This window comes from Squalius cephalus (genome assembly GCF_949319135.1).
Source record: "Squalius cephalus genome assembly, chromosome: 23".
Classification (NCBI taxonomy): Eukaryota; Metazoa; Chordata; class Actinopteri; order Cypriniformes; family Leuciscidae; genus Squalius; species Squalius cephalus.
The window spans coordinates 26,561,978-26,574,240 of record NC_137144.1 but is presented as its reverse complement, the minus strand read 5'-3'; the positions used below and the strand labels follow the sequence as shown (position 1 = coordinate 26,574,240).

Sequence of the window (12,263 nt, the reverse complement as noted above, 5' to 3'; positions counted from 1 at the left end):
GACTTGTGTTCGTGTAGGCTACTAAATATCCCTCACTCATCTTTTTTTGTGTTCACTCAACCATCTTACTTTTATGCAAATAAATATGTAGCCTAGGAAATTGAATTCGCCGCGGAAGTCACCATAGCGATAGAATCTCGAGTTTTCTGTTAGAATCTTTGAATTGACAGAACATTCTGAGATTACTTTTAACTTTGTTTACTTTTCCACTAGATTATGTCTTGTAGCAACAGCAGAACCGTTTTTTTGTAGTACCTACTAAACCTTTGTTGTTGTTGTTGTTTATAGGTACTTCGGCTAATTGAATCGCTAGTGCTGCCTTCACGTGCTCGGAAATTTCTTACTTCCCACTTGTGAAGTCGTGATTACGAGCTCATCGCATTCCTATTTTGACTTGAGATCTTTAACTAGGAAACTAGCCGTGAAGACAAAACCTTTTTAGAAGAAAAAAAAACGAGTAGAAGTTAACATATAGCCTACACTAGTCCAAAGACAAGCTATAAATCTGTAGGCCAGCTTTATTAATGCGCTGAGTGAAATGCTATGCTTGTACCTGCATGTGCTGTAGCCTATATGTCATGTTGGAGAAAGAGGGTGAAGGGGGTATAGTGACAGATATCAAGCCTCAGGGGTGACAAAACAGGTTTGACCTGACGAGACCCCACATTATCGGAAGATCTCAAGGCATGCTTTCAGTCATATGAGGTCTTGGGAGCAATCTTCTGTCTTCTAAAGATTGCATGATTAATCTCAGAGCTTTGACATAATGACAAACGTGCTTGCAAGAGGCCAAAAATGAGGAGAAAAAAGAGATTTTCTATTTTATAAGTTACCGTAAGCTGTATATAATCGCCTGTTTTGGGTAAATAACAGCGGCATGAATGGATTTCCACTTCAAAAGATGGATAAAACTATGATCCTTCATCTGTTTGTGCATGCAGAAAGGCAGACGCAGATCTAGATGTGATATACTAATTACATTTCGCATTGCCGAGAGTATAGTTTCTCAAATGGCAGTGCGTGTGTCAAATGCACAGCACAAACTAAATAAACGAGAGCAAAGAGTTAAATATAAAAAGTAAATGATGAATAGACTAGATGACAGGCGACCCTCTGTTGGAATACGAACAAATCCCTAAAGAATTCAGGTGAGGTCTTGCAAAACTAGAGGGTGAAGGAATGTGGAAATACAACTCGGCATGCTGTTATTACTGAGGGTATAGAGGTGAAAGCAAGAGAAAGAGAGTAAACCACAGATGAATCTTCCTGCAAACATGGTGAAAAATAGCTGTAAAGATCATATTCACTCACACGACGACCTTAAACCCCTCAATCTTTCAAAACTGCAGCAGGTGTACAGATCTGAAATCAATTTTAGTACATACATGTGTTTATAATGGCAATAATTGCAATGCAAACTTATATATTCAAAGTGCAGAACACAACACAACAACAAAAAAGTTATTTCTCCATGATTTTATTCAACAAATGTGATCCAAAATGTCACATTTGTTAGTGTTTTAAAGCGAAATGCATAAATATATGCATTAAATTGCATAATATTTACTTTCTCCCATTAAAAATCAGATAGCTGCCATAAAATGCTTGAGCTAAGTGGACAAGTTCTTTAAGAGTGACATGCAATAATTCACCAAAAACTCTATATACAGCTTTTTTTTTTTTGTTGTTGCTAATGCATCTTTATGATCTCATATTTGTATTTTTAATCATATCGCGGGACCATTTCAAAAGAGTGAAGGCAGAATAGATTCAAAGAAAGTGCTTTAATCTGAACTTAAATTCATGCTGTTGATTTTGACGTAATGCATCAACTACCCAAATGTAAACATCATGTTCCAGAAGAAGCACTTTACATGTTTGCATTGCGTTTAAAGTGCATATACATAATGCATCTCCTCCACTCACCCGAGTCTAGAATAAATGAGGCCGAAACACAGGAGCACGTTAAAGATCCACAAGCGTAGGGGTCTGACCATGATGTCCATTCAGTGCAGAAATCCACCTCACATCGGCCACTCCGTTCCACCTGCGCAGGCAAACACACTGTTTCGGTCTCTCCGACGGGGCTTTCTGATTCCCTGTAAAGTTAGAAATCTGAGAGCCATAGTCAGGGTTCAGATCGAGGATGCTTTGCCGTCCCGTTCTCGGGTTTGAAAGCAAGATTGAGGGTTTTACAAACGCTGTGTTTTCAAGGAGGAGCGAATTGAATGTTTTCAGGTGAACCTGCCGTGAGCGTCAAGTTCCTCCTCTCTCTCTCTCTCTCTCTCTCTCTCTCCCTCTCTCTCTGGTGGAATGCCGACGGTTTTATGTTCCAGGCTCATCGACTGCTGCTGGTTTGTTAAATTCTTTCCATTTCTCCGCAGGTGAAAGTCTAGGGCAGGTAACTCAAGCTTTATCCACGCCTCTTCAGCTTTACACTCACAGATGAGAGCGTGAAACACGTGCTTTGGCTCCACAGACCGCAAATGAAAGGTTTCGTGGCTCAACCCTCTCTTTTCATAATGAAATTGGCTGTAAGTCTATTGCACAATCAAGTGATCATTCCATGCATACGTTTCACGGTTGATATTTCATGACTCGGGGGAGGCGGGAACTAGATTTTCTTTCTTGATTCGGTCCCTTTACACATTCAGAGATACTTAGTGGGTGCAAACATTATGTTAAGCGATGCATTTGAAGCAGAGGTTGGTTTTGTAACAGATTAGAACGCTGTGTGCCTCCATAAAACATATTTTGTGGGTGCAAACATTATGTTAAGCGATGCATTTGAACCAGTTGTTGATTTTATGGATGCATTCCCATAAGATATTTAATATCGCAATCATTGTAGGTTTAATGGGCAGCAAAGAAATGTGTCTCCTCGAGAGCTTCAGAAGAGATCTCAACAATGTTCTCAAGATCAAAAAGTCTTCAAAAGGCATTCATTTTATAGCTCTGTAATCTTACTGTACATCAACAACTGAGTTGATTGAATTATGCATGTTTTTATGTGTTCCAAGGAAATCAAATCAGAGACAAAAAAAACCACACCAAATCTGCTTATAAGAATCTGATAAGAGATTAAAAAGATGCATATTTATACAACTTAATAACTCAAGCAGTTAGAGATTTAATATATCAGCAGTTGCATTCTAGATAAGTGAACTACATAAAAGCTAATATATATATAAAAGCTAAGTTCATATCTATGTTGAAGTCAACTATCATGCGGTTTCTGTACAGGTTCAGCAAGAGATTCAATGCAATGAGAAAACAACACTCCCCCTTGTGGTAAAGAGCAAACATCTCACTGCAACCGCCCAGGATTACACATATGATTTCACTGGATTATATGGAGTACATTTAATAAGCATATTCTGAGAAACTAATACCTTAAAGCTTATAATTAATACCCAGTGTTCTTAGTAGAAAAACGTTGCTGGGGCAACACAAGAAATTTTCAATTCTACATGTGTTCATACTGGTTTTGGGTGGTATTGTGTGTGTGTGTGTGTGTGTGTGTGTGTGTGTGTGTGTGTGTGTGTGTGTGTGTGTGTGTGTGTGTGTGTGTGTGTGTGTGCGTGCGGTATGGCAGAGCCTGTCCATGGTTCATTCCAGCTGGCATGCCTACAACTCCTGATAACCAACAATTGAACCAGTTAATAGTAATTTTTAAGATGTATGACTAGCGGTAATGCAGTAATTCCAGCAAAGCTGTGAATTTCTAGTCATGCAGAGTTTTCTTTGAGGGCGCTATTTTAAATAAAATCAATGTTAAGAAATAAGCCTTAAAATACTTTTAAAGAACAGAAATTATTTTCTTCCTCTGTATTTTCGTCTTGTTTTTCAGTATAAATATTTAAACGTTCTTAAATCTAGATACATTTACTTAAGAAGCAAACTTTACTTAAGTATTGTTTTCTAAAATAATTGATCAAATTTAAGTGAGTTTATGCTTAAAACAAGAATAAATATCTGCCAGTGGGGTCAGAAAAATGGATTTTCTTTTTCATGTTTTCTTTTTAAGCGTAAAGTTACTTCATTTTAATATATTTTTCAGAAAACAAGACTTAATATTTTACTGCATTTTACATTTTACTGCATTTTACAGCCCGAAAAAGTATCTTGATTTAAGAATGTTTAGATATTTGTACATGAAAACAAGACAAGAATACTGAGTAAAGGCCTGTTCATACCAAGGAGGATAACTATAACGATAAAGATAATGAAATAAATATAAATATAAAAAAATAGCATGCCTCATTGCATGTGTAAATTCATAAGTCAACACCATTGCTGAGTATTTGCTCCTTAAAACTGCAGTGAACCAAAGACAGTCTCAAAAACACGCTTTGAAATCGCTGGTGTTTCTGACGTCACAAACTACCTTGTAACCAATCAGATCAACGTGTGATCCTCTGAGTGAGTGAGTGAGTGGAGGCAGGGCTCATTTGCATATTCATAGAACCGCGTATACTAAATGAGGCAAGGTTGTCGATTTAGATTCAAGATATTTAAGGCATGAATCATTTTTATTCAAGGAAAAAACTTTAAATATGCCATTTTGGTGATCAAAGATGAGTTTTAATATAATTTTTTAATGGCAGTGAACAGAGACCAGCTTAAAAAAGACGCAAAAGTATCACAGAATGATGATTTCAGTGATTCCAAGTGTTCTGGGGGTTTACGATAGGGTTTGGTGAAAATCAAAACCATAATTTTATGTATTATTTAACAACATTTTTGACCTTGGTCATTGGTCTTCTGTGCTAGACTGCAAAATGTTGTTAAATAATACATTAAATATTGGTTTGTTTTTCACCAAACCCTATCATAAACCCCCAGAACAGAAATACACGGCATGTTTTCTGACATTCAAAATTCTCCTTTTGGGGTCCATAAAAGAAAGAAGTTCACACGGCATTAGAACAACACCAGGGTGAGTAAATTATTTAATTGAAGATCTGATTTAATAAAGTAAATAGATTGTAAATAAAGTAAATTATTGAATTGAATGACTTAATTTTCATTTTAAGGTGAACTATCCCTTTAAGAAAATCATTTTTGCCGTGGCAACATAAAATTAACTTTTTTTAATAAAAAAATGCAATGAAATGAATTGCAATGGTGTATATAAAACCATTCAAATAAAGATATTACTGATGTGTGCAGCATAGAATTAGACCAAAAAACGGCTTTAGAAGTAAATAGTACTTGCATATTAATATATCATTGAACATAAACCACTGACCCACTGTCTAGCAACCGTCCAGCTGATGTTAAATGAGGAGAAACATCTGACTTGAGCAAAAGTCTCCATTTGCTCTCCATTGAATCTGAAACAATTGAGAGATTGTGAGACAAAAACCGAGGCCTACAAATGTAAACGTGGCGGCACACAGATGGACACACACACACACACACACTTATGAAGTAATGATTCTCCAGTACTTCCTGTTAATGGCACTAGTATGTCACTCATCTGTTCAGATGGTTCATTTTTGTTGACAGAGAAAACCCAACAAACCACAGCAATGCTTTGTTCCTTGACATCCCTTCTTTTACAGTTTTAAGAGCGCACTTCAAAACAAGCTCACAGTTACACCAGATGGTCGCTTGACGGATTGAAACTCAATATAAAGTCGCTCAGGGGGTGATTGTTGCGGCGAGGCGGTGTTTGAAGCGTCCGCATAAAACCATGGTCTTGTTTGTCACCATGGCCGTAATTTTTTGATTTAGCTTCATTAAAATGTTTAAAGGACAACGCTTTTATGAAATCCAATTGTCAGGATGGCACGTCACTGCATTTTCACGCCACATGTTAGTGTGCGTGCAGACAGTTTTGCGCTTTATTTGAGTCGAATGCGTTCCCAAAAGGACTTCAAAAAGGACAAAGGATGATGTCATATGAAGACAAACAGGTCGAATGCACACAAATTGCTTCTCCATGAATGGCTAGCTTAGCTTACAGTAGCTTTGTGAGTTGCTATTAAAGATATTGTATTATAAAGTGAAACGCAGGAGGTTATAAACTCTTGTTGCGAGATGTGAAATTCCCCTATGCAACATAAACGGCTATTAAACACTGTTAACTAGCGCTTACTCTGATGCATTGGCTCTGTTCCAAAACCTTAATGCGAGTAGAAATTCAAAGCACGCTCAAATTCATTCAGTTTTCCCAATATTGTATTTTTATTTGGGATTCACCGATATGAACATTTTGGCCGATACCGATAACCGATAAATCTATTGAAAGCCGATAACCGATATATTGGCTGATAAATCCAAACCCAAATTTTTATATCATTTTTGAGAGCCTGAGTACAAAAACAAAAGCCTCACCATTAAAAGCCATGACCCAAACACACAATTATAATGTTCTCATTATAATTATATATAGCCGATATGACAGATTGCGCTGCACATGTTGCATTTAACAGTATTTTCCTCTTTTAAGTGATTCCAATCATATTTCAAGCAATTCAAAACCATCATGGTGAACTGTTCACATCTGAAGTGTCTCAGCTGAAGGAAATAATACATTATTTATCAGCTTTAATATATCGCTGATAACATATATCGGCCGATACCGATATGGTGGCCGATATATCGTGCATCCCTAATTATTAGAATTTGAATCACATTCTTTGCAACATAAAAATGTACGGCCAAAACCAATAAAAGTTGTCCATTTTTAGTTGAAGACGGTGTTGTGTAAACGGCCCCTTTGAAGGTAACTGCCTATGTAGACAGCAAAACTAGGTTTTTGAACAAAGCCAAAGTATTAAAGTCAGCATGAAAAAGGAAGTTGCACTAGTGTTTTCCTCCCTGTTGTGACGTATATCCGAGTGAAACGCTTCTGGAACCAGAACAAATGTGGGCGGGGCTTGATGTTGTCCATAGGAAATTGATTGGATGGTTGTGGTTTGCTATTGGTGGATCTCATGTGAGTGACAGGTTGCCCCGCCCTCGTAATCAGAGAAGAGAAGTCGCTGTTATAGAGGGAGAGGAATTTATTCTGATGTAAGATTACATGAGGCACAGTGTACTCATTGTTAGAGTAACAAACAGCACTAATAAACGACAAGATGAATAACAATGTTCCTGAATACCAAACCGTGCGAGTCAGTGAAGTGATCAACCTCTATTTACTGTAAACGCTAATAGCTGAGTTTACACAAATGTCCTGTGGAAAACCACACTTTGACTCATTTCATTTGTCTTGAGTTAATTTATGTGTATCTAGCGCAGGCAGATGACACAACTGACTTGGGCAAAGCAGAGGAGTAAAGACGGTGATTTACCAGACTGTCATTAGGTCAGGGTTTGGCTGGTTAACTGTTCCAGTTAGCCTCAGCATGTATATGTGCCGCAAACGTGGTTGTTTTGCAATTACACAGATGCTTCACCAGTGACCGAACAACTGTTATTAGAATGAGATCCTTACTTCTGTTTTTGTCTTGTTTCCAGTACAAATATCTTAACATTCCTAAATTAAAATACATTTAGTTGAGAACCAAAACCACATATAGTATTAACCCTGTTCTAATGTTAGCTGCACGATTAATCGTTTAAAGATGGCAATCCCGAATCAAATTTGAGTCTATTAAACCTTTGACAAAATCACACCGGGATATTTAAATTTTAGAGAGCAGTTGTCATGTTTAGGTATGAAACAGCTTTACATAAAGTCTTTTAAGCCACACAGTATCATTATTTCTGTCTTACAATCATTCAAATTATCACAGACGTTCTGGGATAAAAGGTTATAGTTTGGATATAAACTGTAGCGATCAAATACAGCACCAATATAGCAACACCCTAGCAACCATCTAGCAATTCAATTACTTAGAACACCACAGCACCAATATAGCAACACCCTAGCAACCATCTAGCAATTCAACTACTTGGAACACCACAGCACCAATATAGCAACACCCTAGCAACCATCTAGCAATTCAACTACTTGAAACACCCCAGCACCAATATAGCAACACCCTAGCAACCATCTAGCAATTCTGTAACAGCTACTTAGAACACCACAGCACTAATATAGCAACACCCTAGCAACCACCTAGCAATTCTTTAACAGCTAATTAGAACACCCCAGCACCAATATAGCAACACCCTAGCAACCATCTAGCAATTCTGCAACAGCTACTTAGAACACTAACAGCACCAATATAGCAACATCTTAGCAACCATCTGCAATTCAACTACTTGGAACACCCCAGCACCAATATAGCAACACCCTAGCAACCATCTAGCAATTCAACTACTTGAAACACCCCAGCACCAATATAGCAACACCCTAGCAACCATCTAGCAATTCAACTACTTGAAACACCCCAGCATCAATATAGCAACACCCTAGCAACCATCTAGCAATTCAACTGCTTGGAACACCCCAGCACCAATATAGCAACACCCTAGCAACCATCTAGCAATTCAACTGCTTGGAACACCCAAGCACCAATATAGCAACACCCTAGCAACCATCTAGCAATTCAACTACTTGGAACACCCCAGCACCAATATAGCAACACCCTAGCAACCATCTAGCAATTCAACTACTTGAAACACTCCAGCACCAATATAGCAACACCCTAGCAACCATCTAGCAATTCAACTACTTGAAACACTCCAGCACCAATATAGCAACACCCTAGCAACCATCTAGCAACCATCTAGCAATTCAACTACTTGAAACACTCCAGCACCAATATAGCAACACCCTAGCAACCATCTAGCTATTCAACTACTTGGAACACCCCAGCACCAATATAGCAACACCCTAGCAACCATCTACAACACCCTAGCAAACGTTTATCAATTCCCTATCAAACACCTAGAACTGAAAACAAGTAATTTTTCTCACTTATTTTTTTTATTTTTTTTAGAAAACAAGACGTAATATCTTTGGTCATTTAGCATCACAAGTAAATGTATATTGATTTAAGAATGTTTAGACAAGACCAAAAAAAAAGCATTTTTTTGCTGTGTAACAGATACTTTGTTAAATGTAGATAAATGATAAATGTACTTTATATCTGTGATGGGGTTCATCATCATAATATCCCAGTACAGGCCAGAAAAATAACACGCATATATTGGAGTTCTGGGTATTTAAGTCTGTCATTGCCGGTAACTAGACTCTCCGGCTTTCGACCACTAGATCGCCATCAGCGCTAACCTGACGTAATTCTCCCTCTCCTCCTGAGCTTGTCATAAGCAGCTGAACGCTCCCAATAGAGTCTGCTTCCTTACATTTCACTCATTCTCTGGGAATCCTGGAGTACAGAGAAGTTAACTAAGCTTTTTTCTGTTTTGGCGAAGCGACGTCTTTCTGTCTCTTTAAATATTATTAAGTACTCTTGACCAAGGGCTAAATAAAATCAGCCAGTGGGCAAGGTTGTGTTTGTGTAGGAGCTGGTTCAGCTGGAAGCCCCTCTCCCGGACAGGGAAACAGATTTATTCGGGATGCCAAACCCGAGAGAGGCGTCTCGGTTTGCCTCTGGTTGTCCACGGCTCGAGCCCTTACAGGCCTCCTACAGCAAACTATCATAATAAAAACTGCAATACTATTGATAATTCTCATATTTAGGGCTGGAGATCTGAACCAACCCACTTACTTTAAGTTTTAAAATTCATTGCATAACTCATAGGCATGAATGACTATATAAAACAGGTGAAAGTCGCTTGAGTGAGTAGCACTGTTTACTATGGACGCTTGTTGCCGCCACAGAATAAAAAATAAATAAGGTAATTGAGACTTTTATCTCACAATTCTGACTTTTTATATCAGAATTGCGTGCTATAAAGTCAGAATTGTGAGTTATAAAGTCAGAATTGTGTGAAATAAACTCGCAATTCTGACTTTTTTCTCGCAATTGTGTGCTTATGTCACAATTCTGACTTTATAGCATGTGATTGTGAGTTTATATCTCACAATTTTGACTTTATAACATGCAATTCTGACTTTATATCTACCAATTCTGAGAAATAAATAAATAAATTCAATTGTGAGTTAAATGTCGCAATTGTGAGATAAAAGTCACAATTATCTTTTAAAATATTTTATTCTGTGTCAAAATAAAAGTCCCGCACAACAACCAGAGCGGCAGGGCATAAATGACCAAGTAACGTTTCCACTGGCAGTGTGAAGGCAACCAGAAAAATGGTCGTAGGGGAACTTTTATTTCTATAAAAAAAGAGGGTATTTACATATTTAGGGCCCTATCTTGCACCCAGCGCAATTGACTTTGTACACACGACGCATGTATCATTCCTATTTTGCACCCGCGCACAGCGGACTTTTCCCTCCACAGACGCACGTCGGTAAATTAGGGAATGAGCTTGCGCTCCCGGGGGCGGTTCAGGGAAAAGAGGAGGCGTGTTCCGGCACAAACGTTCCCTGGTGCTATTTTGCAGTTTCAGAAAACACTTCCGCCACTGACCAGGAGAAACCTCGTCTAAAGTCAGTGGTGCGTTGCGCATGTTATTCAAATGCTATTTTAAGGGCGCATGCTTGGCCATAATGTAGCGTGTGCACAATGCGCATACACTTTGCTTCTCTCATCTACACAGAAGCAGCAGTTTTCATTTTTGCAAATCATAGGCTACATTATCACAAGGAACAATATTAACACACGAGGGAAATCATTGTTGTGTTCATGAAGATGTGAAAAAATAGGCATACATCTAGCTTACACATTTACCCAAATTATTATACGCCTGTTTAACCGAAGCTAATTTGGGTGTGTTTCTCCATCCCCAATGTCACTTCTCTGTGTTTTACGGCCCTGACGAGAACGTCGGTCTCCTCGGCTGTGAACCGCTCCTGGTGTGCGTCTGGCAAATCCGCCGTTATAATAGCAATCCGCCATGGAACAAGCGCGCCTGCTCTTAAAGGGAATGTGAGATGTCGCTCTGATTGGTTTATTTCACGGTACGCCCAAACCACACCTATGAGTAATGAAGCTACTTCAGACCAACCCATTTTAGATTTGCTTCGGGCGCAAGAGTCATTTATCCCGCCGATATAATAGCAACAGCGCCCGAGACCCGCCCACAAAGTTACTTGAGTTTCGCGTTTGATACTTGCGTTTCATATCGTTAAAATAGGGCCCCTGATCTTTTCATGATCTTACCGGTGCTAATGCCGCTCTTTCTCCTATTGTGTTCTTTGGTCTTGAAATTAGCTGATGATAAATAAAGTGAAGCACAAATCTGTTGTATTCATTGACGTGAACTCGAACGTGAACGTGACGTGTTATATTTGCATGCAGTGCAGTAATTGAAGATACACAACAGCGTTTTCAACAAAAAACGTAAAAAAAACTTTTTATGCGTTTTGGCCTTTCGTTTAAACAACAACGGCGTTTTGGGGGCCTAAAAAAACAGTTTCAAAGTGCAAGTTTTTGTAAACGGTCTCAGTGTAAACAACAAAAACGCGAATCTCTGAAAACGATGACGTCATGCACATGCGTATTACGTGTTCAGACTATTGTGTTTCATCGCCATCTACTGGCCTGGCAGCAGAACACAGCGTTTTTAGTCGTTTTCTCAGATCCGTGTGAGTGGGGATCGTTCTTACAATGGTGTCGTCTGTACACGGAAAACTCAAAGGAAAAACTTCTCTATTTTAAGCACATCGTTATCATGTAAACGTACCCTAATATTAATTTTGCGGAGACACATTTATGTGGCAGACCGTTTAAACAAATCAGAGAGATGAAGTGACCCAGTGTTTATTCTCTAGTTGCAAAATAAGCAGCACTTACATCAGCTTGCTGTGCCGTCGACCACCTTTGACAATGAACGCTACTGTAATGGAAAGCGTTTGGTTAGACTTGATTGACCTCAAATTGGATTATCTAGGCGACCTTTACTAGACTTGCACAACATAAAATCAGCAACCTGGAGCGACATAAATCCCAAACTCTCTTCCATTCATGCACAGTTTGGTATGGATAATGAATGCCGAGTCATGTTCGTTTTCAACCCAGGAGCAGTGTATGCAGATACGCCGGGCCGAGTCCACAGTCTGGCTTCTGTTCTCAGCACGATTACCTCGAGTCTGAATGCTGGGACATGTCTTTAGTGGAAAGCAGGCTTTTTTTCTCTTCTTGAGGTTGTGATGCTGCTCGCCAAAGCCCGAATGCCACATTTTGAGAGCTTGGATAAGGATCCGTAAGAAGTCAATAGGGAGCGATGTTCCACTCATGTAGAAACCCTCAGAAGCTAATTTTCTATTTGCAGAT

General features: G+C 38.8%; 2 protein-coding genes across 2 annotated transcripts in view; one reads left to right on the top strand and one right to left on the bottom strand.

Annotated features, from left to right (window-relative positions):
• wnt7bb (wingless-type MMTV integration site family, member 7Bb) overlaps nucleotides 1–2,531 on the bottom strand; it is a 35,535-nt gene extending 33,004 nt beyond the window's left edge. Inside the window, exon 1 of the mRNA XM_079858964.1 lies at nucleotides 1,927–2,531. Within this exon, the coding sequence (XP_079715090.1) occupies nucleotides 1,927–2,006 (80 nt within the window). The 5' untranslated portion in view covers nucleotides 2,007–2,531. The remainder of the gene's footprint in view (nucleotides 1–1,926) is intronic.
• The window catches only part of avpr1aa (arginine vasopressin receptor 1Aa), a 675,329-nt gene that overhangs the window by 364,598 nt on the left and 298,468 nt on the right, over nucleotides 1–12,263 (top strand). The window lies entirely within an intron of this gene.